Source organism: Anguilla rostrata, chromosome 1 (genome assembly GCF_018555375.3).
Source record: "Anguilla rostrata isolate EN2019 chromosome 1, ASM1855537v3, whole genome shotgun sequence".
Lineage (NCBI taxonomy): Eukaryota > Metazoa > Chordata > Actinopteri > Anguilliformes > Anguillidae > Anguilla > Anguilla rostrata.
Window position 1 is genome coordinate 71,470,390 of NC_057933.1, and position 23,950 is coordinate 71,494,339.

The 23,950-nt window shown below is 43.6% G+C and overlaps 1 protein-coding gene across 1 annotated transcript; it reads left to right on the forward strand.

Annotated features, from left to right (window-relative positions):
- The first annotated feature begins 3,969 nt into the window (after positions 1-3,969).
- Positions 3,970-22,692, forward strand: iffo1b (intermediate filament family orphan 1b). Its single transcript, XM_064309664.1, has 9 exons — positions 3,970-5,296; positions 9,660-9,720; positions 10,376-10,471; positions 12,050-12,190; positions 14,116-14,303; positions 14,724-14,844; positions 16,157-16,252; positions 16,580-16,710; positions 17,012-22,692. Exons 1-9 carry the CDS (start codon positions 4,290-4,292, stop codon positions 17,106-17,108), a joined length of 1,938 nt encoding a protein of 645 aa, XP_064165734.1. The 5' UTR covers positions 3,970-4,289; the 3' UTR covers positions 17,109-22,692.
- The last annotated feature ends 1,258 nt before the right edge of the window (positions 22,693-23,950 follow it).

Here is a 23,950-nt window from a genome sequence, read left to right on the forward strand (position 1 = left end):
AACGCAAGCTCAACGTGGATATTGAGAACGGAAGCCCACTATATTTCATGTAAATTCCGTTAAACTTTGGAACTAACCTGAGCCATGCTTCCAGTATAACCAATGTTCAGAGGGTTTTCACTGAGAAACTGTTTGCAACCAGAAGTGCCTCATGAAAGACGGCAGACTCCAGACCTCACTTAGAACTGCTATTGGCTTACTGAACATTGTCTCCACAGTTTGAGAAACCTAGACTCCATGACAGCCAAGCTTGGCCGCAAAGGGGTTTCCTTGTGTTTGGCAGGTTTGTTGGGACTCAGTTGTGTCAATTGACTAATTAAATGGAGTAGACAAATTGTGTGGGTCAGTTGCAATGTGTATAGCTGGACTTCATACCTCACATTTAAACCCCTAGACCACAGAACTGCATTACAACAGGAAGAGCTGATCCATATTTCACAGACTTGAATCGCTGGTCTTGTTGTAATGCAATTCTGTTCTCCAGAGGTTTAAAGTCCAGCTAAGCATGCTGCAATTTGACCTGCTGTGTTTATTTATCAATTTGCTATATTGAGATCACCGCATGATTTCACAAAACTATAATTTTGAAATCAATATGCAATATCTTTGTCCTTCAGCCCAGCCAAATATACTTTTTTTTTTTTTTTTTTTTCCCCCCCCTAGTGCAAAACATTACCCATATTTTATTTGATTTGTTTTGATTTGTTCACATTTGGTTATTCTTCACCTTGCCACTCTCTCCACCCTGTTCTTTCCCTGCTAGATTTAGCATCCTTTTCTCTTTTTTTCATGTTTTTTAGATCAATGTCCTTCCATAATATGACTTCATATTCCCATGTTATCTATTGCACCACTGCCACAAGCTCTCTCCACAGTTGAATGAGCCATTTTGTGTAGCTGTGGGTAATTGTGCACTACTAACAATCTGGCAGTGGCAGACCATTATATTCTGTGATGGACCTTTCTGAAATATGGCCGTCAGTGGTAGTGGTATTGACCTCCAAATGGAATGGGGGAGATGGTAGATAACTGTTGTTCATGCATACACTTAGCACTGTGTTATCACTGATGCTGAGAGAGGGATGATCTTTGGTAATTATAGCTGGTGCTATTTGAATGTAGGTCAGAGACTTCCCCAAATCCCCAAATTTATTATTTGAATGAGGATGAGGCCTGGGGAAGCAGACTTTTAGAGATGTTAATCCTGCAGGCATACATGAGATACTCAGACATGTATAGTTTTCAGACACAATCGCCATTGACATTGGAATCTCACAAATTTGAATCCACTGTCTGCGCTGTAACTTAGTCTTAATATATTAATCCCTTTCTCGGTATGAAAGAGAATGAGGTCTGAGACTTTTGGTATGCACGCTGTACGAGCGTATATTTATTTTTAAAGATTCTTCCTCACCGCATGTGCTGTTGGTGAGAGCTTAATCCCTAAACAAGTGACCTAGATCGATGTGCTAGAGAACTAAAAATAACTATTCATCTTCAATTTCAGTTACAGCCTCCTAGGGGTGCCATTTCTCGTCTATTCCAGGTGTGTAACCACTTGCCACAACAGAAACGCACGGCCCCCTCAGTGTGTCAAATTTGCTGCTACTACTACTACTGCTGCTACTATTACCACTACTGCTACTACTGCAACTACGTATAACTACTGCTACTACTACTACTACTACTACTACTTCTACTACTACTAAAATTAACTAAAATTCCTGTATTTGGTGGAATATGGACACCAGGTGGGATAGTCTATGGGACAGTGGAGGGAATGTACAGTATAAAAAGTGGATCAGGGTCTGCCTGCACATTCCTCTCCCTTTGAATATGCAGTTCTGCAGGTACGGACCTGTGCTTCAATATGTTCTGAATCATGACACATACAGGTATTACATTGAAATGATCGGATTCTTCAGATTTTTCCTTCACAAATCATTCATCATATCATCTTGTGGTATTTCAGGCTATGCTCAACAGGAGTTAACACTGAGCTGTACACAGTCAAGAAGCTTCAAACTACTCTACTCTCTTTTCCCACCCCCTTCTTCAGTTAATGCTGATATAACATTATGTCCTGTCCTTTCTTTCTTTCAAAATAAAGTCCTCTCTCAATGACAGTGTATATCTGCCAGATCTTGACTTTCTGCTTTGCAATCCCCACTGTCACTGCCGTGATGTCCAGCCCACATGCGCAAGGGAAAAAGAGGGAAGAGTAAACAAGACATGGATGAATACAGAAAAAGAGTTATGTTAGACTAGAGTAGATGTGCAGTGTATTGATCAGTCAGATTTAGACTGGATTTCTGTGCCCTTGAGCAAGCAAAGCATGAAAAGCATCCCTCTGTGTATACATATAGGCATGTATCTTGAATACATATTTTAGGTGTCAATTTAACCATGCTGGGACAAAAACAAACCAATCAGATGTCCTCAGCTGCACCTCATTTGGGCTGGTCAGTAATTCAGAGTTGAGTGATGCATAGAGAGATGGATCACCATGATGGATTCCAGAAACCACGGCACAACAAAATTGTTCTGTGAAGATTGTGCCTGAAAATTCCAATCCGTGGAGAGGGCCAAGTGTGAGAGGCTGGACAGACACAGAGCTCCAGCTGTACTGAATGAAAGCAAGCGGTCATTACGGCTCCACACTGACAAAGTCCTTCGTCTGGGCTCAACCTCACCTGACAGCATTGCAGCAGAAGAATGCACACCCTACTGCCACGCCACCGGTGACAAAAGGCTGTCTTGCGATATAAAAATGGGACAGTTATGTGAATGATGCCTAACTCGTTAAGATTCAAGCCCCACTGAACGTTTGCAAGAACAGCTGGGGCAGCATGTGGCATTAATGGCCAATGACCAGTCTGCAGGGGGAAAGTAGGGTAGACTGTAGATGGAGATAGAAGGGTGAGGGAATATTTCACACTTTGACACATTAGAATATAATGACTGTGGGTTTGCAGTGTTCCGCTGTAGTAGGATATACTAGGCTGCAAAAATGTGCAATAGTAATAATGTAGCCATAACTGGGTAATGCTATACGATATCTGATGGAGCACAGTACAGCAAAATATACTGAGAGGGCGACCATGAAAGGACAGCCATGTAAAATGGTTGAGTAACCAGCCTGTATAAAATGACTGAGAACAAATAAGATCATGTAGATTAATCATTTTTATTAATATTAGTTTTTTTTCATTGCTTATTTTGCTGTAGAAGAGTATAGTCTTTCATGCACAAATTCAGTACATTAAAAATCCACATTATGAAACAATAGTTGGATATTAAAAGTTTCCATGCAATTTGTTCCCTTTTATGCAGAGTAACATTTTATAGCGTGACAGTTTATTTGATGCATGCAACATACCATTCTGGAATCTTAATCGCGCCTTTATCAAATAGGTTACCAGCCTGTGAAGTATTTAAGTTAAAGTTAATGTAATAGTGCAGTTTTTTTTCAATTCATTAATTTGTAGAATTACAATTGTGAAGTAGAATAACTGAATTAAATGTTTTACGAATCAAATTCACAGATAAACGGAGACGTCTCTGATTCACACTAACACAACACAGTAGGGCAGAAAGAATGCTTTTGCAAATAACACTCAGAGAGTCTCTGTAGAAAAATAAGCAATTATATTTTCGGTAGTTCTGAAAAATTAAGTGGCACAATATTTCACCCGCCCAGATTCGTTGATGTCATTGCTACCGTAATTACTAAACTATAGAGGTAAATTCAACTGGGCCGCAAAAATCAAACTTTAACTAATTTGAGTGTTGGCGATGTACAACCGAACGCAATAAGACAAACAGATAGACCATTCCTTAACAAAATCAAAAGACATATAAGGATTAACCACGCTGACGTAACAGAGTAAACTCACAGAATATGTGTGCCTATTCGTGTATTTACGGTAGTCAGCTAAATCCCGCAGTCGCTCATTGTTGGGTAGTTATTTTCCTGCAAGAAAAGCTTTGCACGGTACCGCACACGGGATTTATCCGCTATTCCTTCTGCCACTGCGGTTTTCTTACAGATTCCCTAAACTACAAAACTATCATTAGCGAATGCTAGAGGAAAAGGCGTTTAAGCAGAAGGCTTAATACATCGAACTTTTTGTTGAACATTTGCAGCGCAGTGATTTTCTTTAAGATTTAATGAGACTTGACTAGCGCATCCTGCTAGCGCGCTAGCACTCCTGTAGCTAAATAACAATAGCTAACTAGCTAGAAATAATTTTACGCAGTAAGGTATCAAATAAGTAACGTCAGTTTACATGCCAGATTTGGAGCATTTTAGATTTTCCTACAGTAGTATGAATCCTTTGCTGGGTGCGAACGTCTTTCTTCTCCAACAGCAGAACCAAAGTCCGAGCCAGCCGGATTCACCAACAGGCCTACTGCCCGATTCGGTTTTCGGCGCCCCTGACCCATCCTTCTTCATTGGCGAACATCCCGGATTGGTCCCAGAAAATTTACCTGGACTTGACTTCTCCGCACTACCACCCACCGGGCTTGCATACCAGCATCTCAACAACTCCTTTTATCGTCCACCGCCAGCACCTGCCGCAATGGCCTTGCGAAATGACCTGGGTTCAAATATCAGCGTTTTAAAGACCCTGAATTTACGTTTCCGCTGCTTTTTGGCTAAGGTTCATGAATTGGAGAGGCGAAACAAGATTTTGGAAAAGCAGTTACAACAGGCATTGGAAAATAACGGTGGAGGCAACGGAGGTGTAGAAGGGAAGAGACCGGCCACCAAAGAAATGGGTGTACAGACGGGTTTTGTGGGGCCTATCCCGATCAGACCAGGTGCTGTCCCGTTCCAGAACGCAAATAACACGGTTCTTCGACCGAAGACCTTGTTTACACCGTCCCTTACTACGGTTCTCACACTTGAACCAAACAAACTACCAACTGAGAATTCTAATTCAAGTGCGGCGGACTCCAATTCTAATCACAATCCACATATCATCATCGATCCCGCGACCCCAACCGAAACTTCGACCAACACTAACTCAAATATTAATGTCAAAAATACCAGTAGCGCAAGCACCGGTACTGGGCCAAACCCCCCACCGAGGTTCTTGCCTGGTACCATTTGGTCTTACAACCACACCCGCAAGCTGGGCTCGGGTGTAGAGACAAGGGTGACAAGTCCAGGGGTCTCTTGGGTCCATCCCGATGGAGTTGGCGTGCAGATTGACACCATTACACCAGAGATACGAGCTTTGTACAATGTGTTGGCCAAGGTGAAAAGGGAACGAGATGAATACAAACGCAGGTAAGGTTGTTTTTTTGTGTTGTTTAGCTTGTACCAAATTACAGGAACGTGGCAGTTTATTTTACAGTTGTCAGCATGTTTTTAGTCATTGCAGAAATTGTTTAGAGCTGTGTATGTGTTTTCGTTCTGGAAACCATGTTATTTTTATTGCAATGAGTTGGGAGTATATATTTGATCATACACTATGAATATTATAATTGCCAGCTATCGAAATTGCCTTCACATTGGAAATGATTAATTTATTCTTTTCATTTGACAGGATGCATCGTCATGTTCCCAGTATTGTTTTACCGTATCATTGCTATCAATGGCAACCCTAGCAGTGTTGAATTACGTTGTAGTGTACTGTTATGAAATTGTGTTTATAACAGTGGGATGCTTAGCAATGGCGCTTTACTGTATGACTGCTGGAATTTTTCTGAGTCAGTAAAGAATTCACCAGGCCCTCAAAACGACTGCAGCAAAGTCTTTACTGTCAAGATGAGGTTCGCTAGTCATCAGTTAATCAGTTTGTAGCGCATTTTATGTAGGATTGGTTGACAATCACAAAAGCAAATGGGATGGATTCCTACAGTCAGACTCCGATAAATGTAAGACTGAGGTGGTGGGCGTAAGTGTTTACTAGTACATATGTGGAAACGGTGAACAGAGTAAGGGAAGAGGACATAGTATGGTCGCCACAGCAGACATCTCTTCTCTGCACTAAAGAGGCAGCTAGATGAAGTGTGTGTGTGTGTGTGTGTGTGTGTGTGTGTGTGTTAGGAGGGGGGCATAGATTATTTTCTTTGTTGTTCTTACAGTATTTTGTGTACTGTGTCTATGTAGTCTATATTACTTAATTTGCAAATGACCAGGCTGAAACTTTAAATCAGATGAACTGACAAGGCAAAATGTGATTTTGGTAAAGCAGTTGCAAAAGGCATTGAAAAATATGAGGTGTAGCTGCTCTAGAAGGGAAGAGACCAGCCACCAAAGAAATGGGTGTTCAGACGGGGTTTGTGGGGCCTATCCCAATCAGACTAGGTCTAGTCCCGTTCCAGAACGCAAATAACAGTTTTGTGTGTGTGTGTGTAGGTGTGCGCGCGCACGTGTGTGTTTGTATATGTGTGTTTGAGTGACAGAGAGACAAGAAGAGATTTTTGTCCCAGTTTCTAGTCTGGTTATGCCTGCCCCTAACTATTCAAAATATGCTTGATTTCTGTGTCCTAACTTGTTCTGCTATTTTAGATTTCGCAATATGAAAAGGCAGTTTTATGATACCGAGGGGCCCTTTTTTCTGCTGTCTGCTATTTTCAGTCCTCCAGGCATTTAAAACCTTGATTTGATTTATTGAATGGCAATAAAAACATTTCAATGAAACTGAATGAATAACAGCAGTGTCCCAAATCAAGAACACGCCAAAGCTAGCCCTGCATCCATCATAACTGTTTGAAATCTTTACCATCACAACTGGAGAGTTCTTTTATCTGGACCTGCTGCGATTCACGTCAGGTGCTCTGCGATTCACTACGTAGCAGGTGTTGCAGTTATTCTGTGGGGTTTGGCTTTGATCACTAGAAAACCCCCCTCATCTGCGGTATCGCAGGTAGCCGTTTTAATCGACCGTTAGGCAGGTAGTAAATGACTTTGTCATGCTGAGATTAGACCCTGCACACCTTTCCTCCTGTCCGCCCAGACACCAGACCCCCCCCCCAGCCCGGGCCCACTGCTGACACCACTGTTTCCTCCATGGCCGAATTGGCCGCAGTGAGGCCCGACCCTCCACCGCCTGCAACAGTGTTGCCATGTCGCTTAAAGGAAGTGTACTTTTGTGCCACGCACAGTACGTGCTACAGCATCCATTTTAGCGATGTTGGGTGCTGTAGCATGGAGGAGCACACTTCATGCCCTTTTAACATCACAGCCACTCTCTGATTTCCCTTCGCTCCACACTCTACCAGCTCTACCAGGATTGGAACTATCTGAGAGGGTCATCTTTGACTTGCTTGAAATGCCTAAGTTAGTTAGTTGGGGAAATTGCTAGGAAGACTGAGAAACCCATGCGGTGTGAATACCTTTTAACCTGCCTCAGGGTTATATCCCGGATCTATTTTCAGATGTTCATTTCCAGTAAATGACAACATTCTTACTTTTTATGTATTCTTTCTCATTTTCAAAAGCATTTTTTTCTGTGTCATCATTATGTAATGTGGATGAATGAATGAATGAATGAATAAACTACATAAGCTTCTATTTGCTGTTGAGACTTAGGCCTATGTGCTGAAGAGTTTTAGATGTATCAAGCTGAGTTAAAGCAAAGTCTGACTGTCCTCCCATTATCTCCCATAATCTTACAAATAGCAGTCCTGTCAATGCCGTTTTTAAAGGACTGTACAAACCGAGCTTGAAATAGCAGCAACTTAATGTGTGCATAATGCATTGGTTAAGCTGGCTAATTTCAGAATTTCTCGCCTCTACAACACATTTAATAATTCAGTAGCTGTTGGAAGTACCCACCAGATCCGCCGTCACTACCATCAACATTGACATTTGACATAGTCTTTGATGCAATCACACAGTTATATAAGTTGGCCTTGTTCTTGTACGTGCTACCAAATGGTCAACTTTTATATAACGGATATGAGAATTTTATATTCAGAGATTGCAATTGCATGTCAAATATGACTTGTTACAATGTTGAGTTACTTTTTCAATACCATAATTCTGCTTTTGCGTATGCGAGAGTGGTGGTTTTCATGTTTAACTATATTCCTCTGTTTTATGTTTATGTATGCAATTTTGTATTTAACAATTGGTGTCAATCGTTTTTATATAGAGTGTGAAGTTAAGTCATGCAACATAGCTCAGGAGGTAAAAGCGGCAGTCGGAGGGTTGCCGGTTCGATCCCCCGCCCTGGGCGTGTCGAAGTGTCCCTGAGCAGAACACCTAACCTAATTGCTCCCAACGAGCTGATTGGTACCTTGCATGGCAGCCTTTCACCGTTGGTGTGTGAGTGTGTGTGTGAATGGGTGAATGAGAGGCATCAATTGTAAAGTGTTTTGGATAAAAGCGCTATATAAATGCAGTCCATTTACCATTTACCAAAAAGGAGCAGTTAAAAGGGGTGTTATTTTAATTGGGCTACTTCTTACATTTCAGCTTTCAGCCTGCAAGTTAAGCACAGTGTTCATAGAAGTACTGGGCAATGTCGCTGTAAGGTCAATAAAACAACAGTAACCTCCCCTCCCCCCAGCATACAAAATCAACTAAAAGACACAAACTTATCACTTCTTTCTTCTTCTCCCAGCTGTGTTCACCCTTGTGACCTTCCTTCTTACCTTTTTTTCTCCATCTGATTGTCTCCCTCTCTCCCTCCCTCCCTCCCTCCCTCTCTCTCTGCATCTGCCAGCACGCAGTATCTGCAATGCAGTACCTTCTTCAGCCAGTTATTGGCTGTTGGTTCCACGAGAGCACTCTGGCTCCCCCTCTTCCCTCGCTCTCATCCCTCATCCCCTCCTCCACATCCTTCTCTCTCATCCCGCGCTCTCTGTTTCTCTCGTGCACACACAAGTCCCTGTGTGCTCGCCCTGTGGACGTCTTTGTGTCCAGTCTGGTCATGCCATATCCAGTATGCCCCCGTATCAGCGATTGGGCCGCGTCAGGAATGTGGAATGTGGAATGCGGTGGTGGGTTCACAGCAGTGCGCCGCGATGCGTTTTTCTGCCTGAGTCACCAAAAACCGCGTCCACGCCCCCCCCCCCCCCCCCGGTTCCAGCACGCAGCCTGGAGGAACCGAGACCCGGCACATACACGTTCAGGAACGCGGCTTTTCTGAGTCACCACGCCTGACGCAGCGGTGCCCAGGGACCCGCCCGACCCGGGCGAGAAGCGTGCCCAACAGCGAGCTCGCCTGACCTGCCTCACCCTCTGCGAGGGCCGTAAAACACTTCCTGTCAAAGACCCAAGCGCCCACGCGCCAGTTGGCTGCGAGCCAATCGGAAAGAGGCCGACCCAGACGGTGCTTACGAACGCGGTGGGCCGCGAGCACTGCGGCAGTGGTGGCCGGAACAGAGCCTGAACCCTGCGTTTAGAGAAGGCACACTTAGCCACCTGCGCTGCAGGGCGATAACACTGGGCCCAGGGCGGCCCAACCCTGCTCCTCCACATATACCGTCCTGTAGGTTCTCACCCCCCACTCTAACCCTAACAAAACACACCTCATTCAACAGCTGGAGATCTCTGTTCGGCTGCTAATGAATTTAAAATCAGGTGTGCCAAATTAGGGTTGAAATGAAACGACGGGACGCTAGATTTCCAGGAACAGGGCTGCCTTGGCCTGTGTGTTATTCTCATTCAGTGATACGGTGACTGTGCTTGTTTGCAGGTGGGAAGAGGAATACACTGTGAGGGTGGAACTCCAGGAGAAAGTGACAGATCTGCAGGAGGTAAAAGATTTGCCCCCCTGCCTCTCAGTGCTGGCTTTTGTGGGATTATGTAAAAACATCTGCAAACACTCGGATCACCAGCCACCTGCGGCTTCTGCAAGCTTTCATCTCCCCTCAAATACAGAACTGTCTCATTTAGGCTAACTCTCTGCATGGAAACAGTTTTAACGGCTGAGGGCGACTGATCTTAGGTGGGAAAAGCTGCTGGCTGTTTGGATTGGGTAGACCACGCTCCCAAGATTCCTGATTTATACTTCCTGTCTTGAATCTTGAATGTGAGATTTGACAGCATGTATTTAATTTCTCTTTGGCTTCGTCCAGGGTTACCGCCTCGATACAAATTGAAAGGCTTGAAGCCAGACGTGTGTTAAATACACCCCTTTGAACTTATAAATTTTGGTTTGGCGGATTTTCAAAAGATTCCATCTTTTATTTCCCTCTAAAAATCAAAGCACAATATCAGCGCGTTGTATGTATGTTGATCATTTTAAGATACGTGACAGGGCGGCCCTGTTTGTTTTTTAGTAGACAGACCCAGGTGCTCTGTAGGAGTAGCCGAGCGTGGATGCGCTGGCTGCCGAGGGCAGTGGGCGTGGCCTTGCCTCTGGGGGTCTCTGTGTGGATGTGTTGGCGGTAACGGTGTTTGTCTCTGCAGGAGCTGCAGGACAGTGAGGTGTGCCAGGATGAACTGGCCCTGCGGGTCCAGCAGCTGAAGGCGGAGCTCGTTCTCTTCAAAGGCCTGATGAGTAATGTGAGTCAGCTTCTGATCGTTTGTTAATTTGTAGTTTTTTTTTTTTTGTTAAGCTCCTTGTACTCTTAGTAATCCCCCCCCCCCCCCCATCCCTGGTTAGAATTGTCCATGGAAATTTGACGTACTACTTATAATTGCTGTTCGTGCCTGGACTTGTCCTGTACATTATAAAATAATAAATCAGTCTTGCACTTTGCATTCTCCAGAATGTTCTGTTTCTCGTGTTCCAAATCCTCTGTCTGTGGGTCTCCTTCCTTTTCTGCATTTTATGAACTTCCTGCTGGGCATGTTCATTCCACTTTCACAACATGAGCTGTTCTGTGACTGCCGAGTGTGTTCCCCTTCCTGCATCTTCATCCAAGCACAAAAACAGAGTCTGATAAACTGGGGGACGACGAGACAATTCTACTGCCCTCTTCAAAAAACAAAACAAAAAAAAAAAAATGTTTCACTAAGTTGGAAGGCTTAGTGGGCAGAAAAGAAAGTCTGCCTTCATCCTTGTTTCAGATCTAACACAAAGTAATTCCCCAGGAAGCATTTAGATGGATCGTTGCACTAATTGATTCCAGGTTGAATGGCTGTGGTGAAATTGAAGTCCTCTTTTGTCTTACAGCAGTGCTAAATGAGGCCTGCTGAGAATCCGCATGCCTTCCATCTGAGACGTGCCCAAAAATATATATATGCGCCCTTGAAATGCCCTCCCTGCTCAACGGGTGAAGCGGCATCGCTGTGCGTTGCCAATGAGAAACATGGCTTCCTCCTGCCCCTTTGCAGACATGCAGGCACAATCTCCTTACTTGGGTCTATGACCGAAAGTATCTGGACACTCCTTGGTCTGGGGCTGTTTTTTATGGTTTAGGCTAGGCCCCTTCGTTCCAGTGAAGACAGATCTTAATGCTACAGCATACGCTCACATTCTAGTTTGGGGAAGGCCCTTTCCTGTTTCAGCACGACAATGCCCCCGGGCACACAGAGAGGTCCATATATAAACGGTTTTTTTGAGAAGAAGAACTTGACTGGCATGCACAGAGCCCTGACCCTCAACCCCATCCGACACCTTTGGGATCAGTTGGAAAGCCAACTGCAAGCCAGGCCTAATCGCTCAATCAGTGCCTGACTTCACTAATGCTCATCTGGCTGAATGGAAGCAAATCCGTGCAGCAATGCTCCAACATCTTCCAACTCCATATTAATGGCCATAACTTTGGATGAGATTTTGGATGTCAGGTGTCCGCATACACATAGTGTATGTGTTAGCTTAATGGGATTTCTGTGAACGAGGCATTGCAAATTAGCCTTATCCAGTATTAACATGGTTGCTTATTAATATATGTTTTTCTGAGCTGTGAACAGTTGTTTTGAAAACAATTTATTTTATAATAATTTATTAAATAAATAATCAGCGATTTGTTGTTCTTGCATTTATGTATAACATCAACTGTCAGTGGTATTAAAAGTAAATGTTTTCTCAGCATTCATGACCCATTCATGCCTGTGAACAGACATGGGCCTTGTGGTGGCCGCGTGTCCGCAGAGCCTGCGCTACACTGTCCCCTGTGTGCTGTGTCCCTGTGCCAGAACCTGTCGGAGCTGGACAGTAAGATCCAGGAGAAGGCCATGAAGGTGGACATGGACATCTGCAGGAGGATCGACATCACCGCTCGGCTGTGCGACGTGGCCCAGCAGAGGAACTGCGAGGACATGATCAAGATCTTCCAGGTGCGTCTCGCTCGCCCGCTCGCTCGCTCTCTCTCTCTCTCTCTCTCTCTCTCTCTCTCTCTCTCTCTCTCCCCGGTCCGGCGCTTCCGGCGGCTCCGCGGGCCCGGCGCAGCGGGGGAAAAGCGAAGGCTGCTGACGGTGGGAGTGTCGGAGGAGAGCGTGTGACTGCCTGTCCTCCCTCCAGCTAACAGAGAGCCTAGCGACGCTGCGACTGGCTGGCAAAACATCGTTATATACATTCCGAATCTGGCGGCTCATCGCGCTGTGCTGCTGCACGGATGGGCCCCTAATTCCGGGACTGAGTCCCGACCGCACCAGTGCCGGCTGTGGGCGGTACCCCCTAGGGTTGGGTCGGTTTTCGGTTTTGCCGGTCCGGTCCGGTGTACGAGCTTAAACCAGTTTGGTTATATGCGAACCGACTGAACCGTCATTATGAGACGTTCTGGCAAATTTAAAAAGTAGCCTACGTCAGCAACCTGTGCCGACGGTGCTAAATCCAACTTGTATTGCATTAGTAATGAGCAATATGACAATGTGATTAACCTAATATTATGTTTGTTTATAAACGGAGCCACACTCGTGTCTGAGTGCAAAAAAAAAAAAGATTGACAGGCCGTGCGCAATTTAGTGCCGACAAGGAGATCAAATTTCAGTATTCTCCAGGGTTTTCCCAAGGTTTTCAGAGGGCTTAGGCACTCAACTATATTTTGGAACAGCGTTATATATATATATATATATATATATGAAAAAATGCTTTGACCAACGGCTTTCATCAGAAAAAGACGTTATGTGTGAACACAGCCTAACTTTGTTTAGCTACAAAGCCACTTTAGATACTAACGTTAGTTCAATCGAGGTATCTTTATGTAACGTCAGCTAACTAGCTTCGCTGGCTAACGTTGTCATAAAATTTTTCCTGACCGTGAAAACTGGATTGCTTGTTTACATTTTGGACAGATGTGGCTAGTGGGTAAATCTATCGCTGTTTCCATCGCAGAACAAAATCGGAAGCGCTATCCTAAAATTTCTTCTTACTGTGAAGAGTGCCTAACCTGCAACCATAGTAATGTGTTAACACGGCGGCACAGTTACATCGAGAAATACCATCTTTGGGGAAAAACGCTATATTCTGTAAATCCATTTAACCTACCACGCATAAAAACATAAAAACGCTCGTCAGTCACCCACTTCTATTTATAATTCCATCATAGCGCGGAGTGTTTAAAATCATAAAGCCACCTCTCCGTTTTTTTTTTGTTTGTTTTTTGTCAGCACATAGAACTCTCACCGTTGTTTTTACATTCATTCTGAAATGTCGCCTAAATGCCTTTTTACGTTCATTCGGCTTAAGGCGCTCCGCAAAATCACTGAGGCGCTGCGCCTTTCTATGGTAGGGGAAACCCTGTTCTCATTATGTTCCACTCGGGAGCGGCTGAGTCACGTGCGACACCTAGTGGTCAAATTCGGTATTCCCTGTCCGCGCCGTTATTTGGCTTAATATCAAACCGGTTTGAAAATTTTTTACATCAGCCCAACCCTAGTACCCTAGTACTCAGGGGCCACTCATAATGGGTGGTAATGTGCCCCGGGGCTAGGGAGGGTTCAGGCGGCTGCAGTCTGTGTCTCACGGTTGATCAGGCTCCTGTCTTCTTGCTGCAAGCTGCACGTGAAGTTTTTTTCCTCGAGCTCATGTCTGCGCAAGCTTGTTGGCTGTGGTCTGAAAAGAAGCAATGGGTGATGTCATGTGTTCTCGAGGAGAGAGCGCGCTTGTCTACGCTCTCCCACTCTGGCACCAGGAATCGGGTGGATATAGCCTACACCACTGGGAAGTCCAAATTGGGGAGAAAATGGGGGGGGGCTTTAAAAAGAACAGGGTGGGCTGTTGGGGGTATACACTAGGTTAATCTGTCTTTCCTTCTCTGCAGGTGCCCACTCCTCCCTCCACCATCAACCGCCGTCCTCGTAAGCAGACCCCTCAGCCGGCCAATGGCAGCGAAGTGGATGAGCCATCCAGCATCTCGGAGAGCGAAGGGGGCGGGGCCAAAGAGGAGGACAACTGCTGCTCCTCTGCCAACCAGATCAACGAGGAGATGCAGAGAATGCTGAATCACCTGTGAGTGGGAATGGCGCTCAAAACATCACAAACAGTGGATATTACTGCCCTGTCTCTTCTCAGCTTTGGTTTCAACAGCCACAAATTCATATCAAGTCTCTCTATCCAGTCGTGACACAGTAAAATGTCCTGTGTTAATTAAACTCTAACAGAGTACACATGAGTCCAGTAGAGTCCATGTTTTCTATGTACGATTTGAATTAACACTGAACATTGTACTGTGTAATGTTCTGCTTGGGATCGCAAAGAGTTTTTTTTGCACATGCTGGATGGGCCTTTTATTTTGTTAACATTTTTCTGGAACATTCTAAACTAGTGGAGAACAGTAGTTTGTGCAGCGTTCTGCGGTTTTGTCGCCAGCTTGTTACGCGTGGCTCGAGCAGGTTGGGATGTCGTTGACTGTGCTCGACTGTGTCACAGGAGGGAGTGCGAGTTCGAGGACGACTGCGACAGCCTGGCCTGGGAGGAGACTGAGGAGACGCTGCTGCTGTGGGAGGATTTCCCAGGATACACTGCGGGGGCGGAGACACAGGGGGCGGAGGTACTGTCAACCTGTCAGTCTCTTGCCCTCGCCAGCTAAGACGTGGGACTGTAAATGAGCTCCTCTGAAGCGTGTAACTGCGGAACTGATTAGGGATCTACCTGTACATCGTTCCAGTAAAGGGTTAAAATGCGCCGAGGAATATCGGCCAATGGTATTTGATGCTGTGTGATAAAGTACAACATAAGCTGTCAGTCTGCTGATTAACATGCATGTTTATTGTCCCAGTTTAGATGTATTTAATTAGCTCCCCATATTTGTATGACCTTTACTGCAAATGTCTTGAATATATCAAAAAAAAAAAACAGGCACGTACACACACACACACTTCCTGTTTTCACAAGAACATCTAAATATACATACACAGCCCACGGTCAGTAATTTATAGGTACATCCTGTAGAAGTACAAGCTAATTGTGGAGGGCTTTGCAGTAGAGGGCTGCTGTTGGAGCTGTGCCATGCTCGTGGTACAGGCCGTGTTCTAATGCATGACTAATGCAGCGGGGTGAACATGCTACACTGAGCTCTGGAGCATAGGAGCACGCGTGTAAGCGCACACTGTGCTGCTCTCACATGCATTCACACAGCAGGGAAATTAACAGAAATGATTTGGAGCTCAGAGTCTTATCGAGCGTCCACCTTGTTGTTCAACCAGAGCAAATGGGCAGGAATTTCCGAAAGCCCTCTCTGGTTTTAAAAATGTGACTGGCTGTACTACATGACTGCAGTGTGTTTGGTTGTGTTAAAGCACAGTTGTGAACAGGTAACAGATTAAACAAAGTGGTTTAATTGTGTAAGAAACCAAACCTCTGCCACCGTTATATCTGGGTACGGTTGGGCAAACACTGCAAATTAGTTCCATCCAACAAAATCTCTCTTGGTTTTTCCCTGGAAGACTGTTTGTAGCCTCAGATGCTTTGAGCTGGTGATTTTGAGATTTGTTGACTGGAGGACAGCTGTATCAATCCAATAAAATCTCATGTGGCGGGAGCCTTGTCTGTGTAATTAATCAGACCATGGCATTACATTACACTACATTACAGGCAATTAGCAGACGCTCTTATCCAGAGCGACTTACACAACGTTTTACATTGCGTCTGTTTATACTGCTGGATATATACTGAAGCAAGGGTGCAACAGCAGTTTCCCAGCAGAGGCTTGAACCTGCAACCTTTAGGTTACGAGACTCCGACTCCTTACCCATTATTACTACACTGCTGCCCACAGCAGTGGTTCAGTCCTTCAGAGCAGGTCACGTGTTGTCTGGCGTCCGGTCCAATTGGTTCCATTGTCCTCCTCTTCTCTTCCTCAGCAGCCGGAGGAGTCCCTGGAGAAAGTGATAAAGGACACGGAGTGCCTCTTCAAGTCCAGAGAGAAGGAGTACCAAGAGACCATAGACCAAATAGAGGTAAAAACGGGGAGAGTGTGCGGACACCTGCTCAGAGCCGAGTGTAATCTCACCCTTATACCTTTATATCCCCTCTCCATTCTCCATTTATGTTTTACTGCCCACGGCATTGAAATGATTATGATCTTTGAAGATATAACCGAGTGCACCCTTTTCTGGAAATTTCATATTTTATTTGTTGTATTCATTTACACCAGCTGTAGGGTTTGAAATCCATGCTCAGTGTGGCACCTTTTGTGCCCCTCTGTGTGAATCTGTGCCTCTCTGTGTTTTTTTGCCTCTCTGTGTGAATTTGTGCCCCTCTGTGTGAATTTGTGCCTCTCTCAGCTGGAGCTGGCCACAGCCAAGTCTGACATGAACAGACACCTGCATGAGTACATGGAGATGTGCTCCATGAAGAGGGGTCTGGATGTGCAGATGGAGACCTGCAGGAGACTCATCACTCAGACTGGAGACAGGTACACCAGCTCGCTCTCTCTCTCCCTGCCCCTTCTCTCTCTTTCTCTCTCCTTGCCCCTTCTCTCTATCTCTGCCACTTTTCTCTCTTTCTCTCTGACCCTGTCTCCCCCCCTCTTGCGCTATCTCTCACTCTCTCTTCCGCTGTCTCTCTCACTCTCTTGCACTGTCTCTCTCTCTTTCTATACATCCCTCCCTCTTTTCCCCATCTTCCTTTTTCGTCATCTGTTCTGCTTGCTGGCTGCATAACGTACACATCTTCTTCCCTTCTCTCTCTCTCTCTCTCTCTCTCTCCCCCCCCAGTAAGCCTCCCTCTCCCATTCCTGGGGGTGGTGAAGAGAGTGATGAGGTAGAGCGAGAGAAGAAGAGAGCCTCCCAGCCCGCGGAGGGGGGAAGATAATGGGTCCATTTAGCGCGCTGCTCCACCGCCGCCCTGCAGTTGCCCCCCCCCCCCCGCTCACCCTCCACAGTCACAGCCGTTTAGTTTCACATCGTCACTTCTAGGAAAGTACTGTTTACACTTTTTAGTCATAGTTTTGTACTTGTGTGCGTCCTCCGCAGGCTTTTGTGAGAGTGGGGCATAATCATCTGTCTGATGCAGACCTTCTGAATTGTGGTTTATTTGCGACTGCTGTTGCCTCTAGTGGAAATTTGTATTATTACAGCATTCATTTGAGGTTTTGCATATCTCTGGCTAAGCCCCACTGTTTATGGTATTTATTCTAAAGTGATCATTAAAACTTAATTTAGAAGCCAGTAGACATTCATTAAAAGTCAAGGGCTGGTTGTATGTTGTAAGAAATGAGAACAATGGCATTGTGATGATAAAGCGCAATTTCATATATACCGATGATCAGTATGTTAAATTATGTATATTTTACGTATACCAATACATAGAAAATGATGGGGCTTATTTATGTCGCTGTTTTTATATCGTGGTACTGCTGAGATGTACTGGACAATGCTACTCTGTACTGTACTGTACTGACTCGAAGAGGAACCATTTATTTTCAGTGACAACACGCCTTAATGCGCATATACTGCATATATGTATATATATGCATGTATGTATGTATATACATTTGGCAATTTCTCTGAAACAATCCACCATGTAATACATTCCTGTTGTGTTTAGCTGTATATAAGAATTCTTCCAAACTGAAAAATTGTATTATGTTGACAGTTGATGTGGTTCATTTCATTTCAAATCTCTGCTGATCAATAACTTAAATCTTCAATTCATTCTTGTAAGAAAGCAAAAACAGTGAATAATCTGAGCTGGTCACTGAAATAGATTTTATCATCTTCGATGTGCGGGCAGTAGGCAGGCCAAAGTTTGAATCTTGATTAAGTTGATTTTTTTTTACACTGCACTTTGCCCCTGAAGTAATGTCATTAATGTTTCTATTTTCGTATGCATCATCATCAAAAATAGAAATGGGGATTGATCAGAGAAGCTGACCGCTTAATAAATGCTACACGATGTGGCCAAAGCATATATTTGTTAATTTGCGCTTTAATACGAGAGTTTACTAAAAATTTACAACAACAAAAAAAAAAAAAAACTTGAAAATCCCTCTATACATTTTTCTTTGTCAGAGGGAAGCGTCTACATTCTTTCACTGAAACCATCTGCATTTCAGTAGTATTTCCTTAGACTTAAAAACGTGGGAACAAGTGTAGATATATGGAATTGTTCCGTTATCAGTGTCGGTTTATCTACATTCCCGCGTGTCGGTTAAAAATATGCGTGTTGTGTATATACTTCATAGCTGACCTAGCTGGGCAGAGCCAGTGCCTGTCCGCTCTATGTCTGTGTATAGTGTATATGTATGTACGATAAATGCCATGGAGAGGAGTTCAGAGGGTACTGACACGCAAGTCTTTTATTTGCTTTCTGTTCATTTTCTGCACTGTTCTCGGACGTGCAGTGCTGTCAGGCATTTACATACAGAATAAGTTTGGAACAGGCAGTCGGAGAGACTGAGGTGGTCAGGTTCAGACCGAAAGCAGAGAGTTACTGAGTGAGGACCCTCGTGTGAGAAGGGCACATACTGGAGAAGGAAGGGCAGGGACTGATTTGCAACTGAGATACACACACAGGCAGGCTGTAGTTTAGAGAGCTGGAGGCACACACACCGATGCTGTAATCTACTGCTTTGGAGAAACGGACACACAGATACTCTGATTTATTGCCGTAGAGAAACAGACTCGCGGATATGGTAATCCGCTGCATTTAAGAAACGGACACAGATGCTGTAATACACTGCGTTAGAGAAACAGACAGACACACACATGCTATAATCCACAGCATTAGATAAACAAACACAGATGCTGTAATCTACTGCTTTAGAGAAACAGACGGACACACCGATACTGTAATACACTGCGTTAGAGAAACAAACACGCGGATGCTGTAATCTACTGCTTTAGAGAAACAGACGGACACACCGATACTGTAATACACTGCGTTAGAGAAACAGACAGACACACACATGCTATAATCCACAGCATTAGAGAAACAAACACAGATGCTGTAATCTACTGCTTTAGAGAAACAGACAGACACACCAATACTGTAATACATTGTTAGAGAAACAGACAGACACACACATGCTATAATCCACAGCATTAGAGAAACAAACACAGATGCTGTAATCTACTGCTTTAGAGAAACAGACAGACACACCAATACTGTAATACATTGTTAGAGAAACAGACAGACACACACATGCTAGAATCCACAGTGTTAGAGAAACACAGATGCTGTAATCTACTGCTTTAGAGAAGCAGACGGACACACCGATACTGTAATACACTGCGTTAGAGAAACAGACAGACACACACATGCTATAATCCACAGCATTAGAGAAACAAACACAGATGCTGTAATCTACTGCTTTAGAGAAACAGACGGACACACCGATACTGTAATACACTGCGTTGGAGAAACAGACAGACACACACATGCTATAATCCACAGCATTAGAGAAACAAACACAGATGCTGTAATCTACTGCTTTAGAGAAACAGACGGACACACCGATACTGTAATACACTGCGTTGGAGAAACAGACAGACACACACATGCTATAATCCACAGCATTAGAGAAACAAACACAGATGCTGTAATCTACTGCTTTAGAGAAACAGACACGCGGATGCTGTAATCTACTGCTTTAGAGAAACAGACGGACACACCGATACTGTAATACACTGCGTTAGAGAAACAAACACGCGGATGCTGTAATCTACTGCTTTAGAGAAACAGACGGACACACCGATACTGTAATACACTGCGTTAGAGAAACAGACACGCGGATGCTGTAATCTACTGCTTTAGAGAAACAGACGGACACACCGATACTGTAATACACTGCGTTAGAGAAACAGACAGACACACACATGCTATAATCCACAGCATTAGATAAACAAACACAGATGCTGTAATCTACTGCTTTAGAGAAACAGACGGACACACCGATACTGTAATACACTGCGTTAGAGAAACAGACACACACACATGCTATAATCCACAGCATTAGATAAACAAACACAGATGCTGTAATCTACTGCTTTAGAGAAACAGACGGACACACCAATACTGTAATACACTGCGTTAGAGAAACAGACAGACACACACATGCTATAATCCACAGCATTAGATAAACAAACACAGATGCTGTAATCTACTGCTTTAGAGAAACAGACGGACACACCGATACTGTAATACACTGCGTTAGAGAAACAGACAGACACACACATGCTATAATCCACAGCATTAGATAAACAAACACAGATGCTGTAATCTACTGCTTTAGAGAAACAGACGGACACACCGATACTGTAATACACTGCCTTAGAGAAACAGACAGACACACACATGCTATAATCCACAGCATTAGATAAACAAACACAGATGCTGTAATCTACTGCTTTAGAGAAACAGACGGACACACCGATACTGTAATACGCTGCGTTAGAGAAACAGACAGACACACACATGCTATAATCCACAGCGTTAGAGAAACAAACACGTGGATGCTGTAATCTACTGCTTTAGAGAAACAGACGGACACACCGATACTGTAATACACTGCCTTAGAGAAACAGACAGACACACACATGCTATAATCCACAGCATTAGATAAACAAACACAGATGCTGTAATCTACTGCTTTAGAGAAACAGACGGACACACTGATACTGTAATACACTGCCTTAGAGAAACAGACAGACACACACATGCTATAATCCACAGCATTAGATAAACAAACACAGATGCTGTAATCTACTGCTTTAGAGAAACAGACGGACACACTGATACTGTAATACACTGCCTTAGAGAAACAGACAGACACACACATGCTATAATCCACAGCATTAGATAAACAAACACAGATGCTGTAATCTACTGGTTTAGAGAAACAGACGGACACACCGATACTGTAATACACTGCGTTAGAGAAACAGACAGACACACACATGCTATAATCCACAGCGTTAGAGAAACAAACACGTGGATGCTGTAATCTACTGCTTTAGGGAAAGACGCACAGATGCTGTAATGTACAACATGAGGTGGGACAGACTCTTTGGACAGAAAGCAGCCTGTTGTTGAGATTGGGACTCCTAGTCTGAGCCAGACAGCTGCCAGTATGTGTGGTTGAATGGCAACAGTGAGTCACTTTCTGAAGTGAACATTATGAAAGACTGATACGCTGACAAACATACTGTGGGGGAAATGTCTTACTAATGTGACAACTGCCAGTTGGTGCTAATCTAAAAACTAACTGGAGCACTGTTTTGCTAAAATGCTAATATTTTACCAGTTATTAATTATACAGATGAACTGGATAAGTGGCAATGCCTAAACTGAGCTTGTATAGTTTGCGGTATAAGAAAAAGTGCACAGAAACATGCATATTCAACAATAGCATTAATAATTGCAATAATTGAGCGTTAGGCAGTACTGCCAGGTCAGTACTTGGGTGTAAATATAATATTAATATTGGCAAATATTTGAAAGGTAGGGGAGGAGTGAGAGAAAGGGAGGATAAAAGAGATTAACCTGGAAAGACAAAGGAGAGAGCAAATGACCACGTTTATTTTGCGTGTATTTTATTACACATGCCGTTTGAGTGTCTATGTATGCATGTTAGCGTGTATGTTTTGAATGTATACTAGTTATGTGTTACAGCGTAAGTACTTAGGAAAGGAGTTTACTTGTTCACTTTCAGCATGAAGGTGCATGAAACATGCAGATTCATACTGAATATCCTCAAATTTGTTACTGTTCAGTGCATTTGGCCATACAAAGAGCTGGTCAGGGAGCTATATGTACAATAGACTATATAAATGTATATATTGTGTTCAAATCATTGGCAAAATATCTGCAATATAAGCCTCAAGGTGTTGTGTGAAACTGGTTAGTTTATAAATTCCAATATGTCTTCATGTCTTGATCTGACGAATAAGTAAACTTCTTTTGAAGATATTACCAAAGTGTAAAAAAATAAAATACAAAAAAGTGAAAAAAATGAATGTTAATATGCAGCGATGGTATGTAGGCTATGAAATGTTACGCATTCAGGGAACTGAAAAGGGAAAAAAATATAACCATGTAAGTGCTAATAATGCAGGCCACAGTCTCACACAAAAGTTTTGGCAATCACAGTTTAACACATGCAATAATCTGACTTGAATATTACCTTGAATCAATCGTTTGAAGAAGAAGGAAAAGCATTTCTTTTGTAAGGATCATTATTTCGGGGAGAAAAGTGTGCTTGAACTTCTTCACTTTGCACTGAATGAAGTTGACATGTATCCGGTGGAAATTTGTGGTGTGAGTCAATATTTTTTGTATGGGACTGGAATGCATATTTACGTATAAATCTATAAGCAGGTTTCGCTAGCTTTTCCGTAGTGTGCAGAAAACTGGAATGGGATGAATGATGTACAGAATAAAAGATTGCAGAACAGTATCAGTCTGACTGTGTTTGTATTCACTGACTTTTGCAATATAAATGAAATAAATAAAAATAAAAAGTTAATCTGAACCCACTGCAACATAATGGGTGCATTGTCAAGAGGGATGCCAGGTGCACACACTGACACTAGCCTGTGAGTTTGTGGTTCATTCTGAGCTGAATATAAGGCTGCTCATTCCTAAGGGATAACGGTATTGCTACTGTTCTGATCTTGATGTGTACGGCACTAAAACTTTCTAATGTCAGGACCCAAATTAGAAATACTTATTAATGTCATGATCTAAATTAGAAATTTAGTTCCTCTCAGGAACTCTTCCAATACACATACTAGCCTAGACTCATACACTCCCGAGACCCATTTTGGGTTCTGTTCCCTTGGTATGAAACACTGGTTTACGATATCTTTGCTGGTTTCTGGTCCTATGGCAACGGACCTACACTTCTTTGTCTTCGCTGTGTTTCTCAGCAAGGCCACTGCTGTGAGTTCCCATGCCTAGGACAAAATATATTGGAGACCCCCCCCCCCCATCCCCCGTCCCCCCCAATACATTTGTAAACAAAATGGTTACACCCCATTTCCTTGGCCTCCTTCAGCCCCCCCCCCCCATTGTGGCCCTATTTCCCTGATTCTCAGCACTCTCTTCTGCCTTGCCTCTGGTGCTGCATGTGTGCACAGTAACATTATTCCCTCTGACTGCTGGATATCAGTAATATCTGCTTATTCCGAAATCTTGCCAGTGTCACCTGATGGCTCTTGAAACTGGAGCTTAGGTAAGCTTGAGAGAAGGTGGATCAACCAAAGGCTGACTTAAATAGCATTCAATTTAATGGTATTTAATAGCGCTTGAAAATTGCAACAGGATTTCTACAGCTCCTGATGAAATTGCTTGGGTTTTGCTTTAAAGGGGAAGTTCACCCAAAAATAAAATAAAGCTATATTTCCTCCTACCTGGAGTGCTATCTATCGATCCAGAAGGTTTTGCTGAGACTTGATGAGCTTTCTAGGTATCCACTGTAGCCTACCCTGATAAAACAGACCTCAGTGGTGCCAATGTTTGTGGCACTCAATGAGCCAAAAATGTACAGCAACATCTTACATGGTTACTCACAAACTCATCAAAAACTACCATCTACCAAAATATCCCAACTGTATATATGCAAAAAGTCTCAACCAAAGTACGGCAGTATTCTGGGGCAGTGTCAACATTGCTCTACAACACTGTTTCAACTGTCACAACAATGTTGACACTAC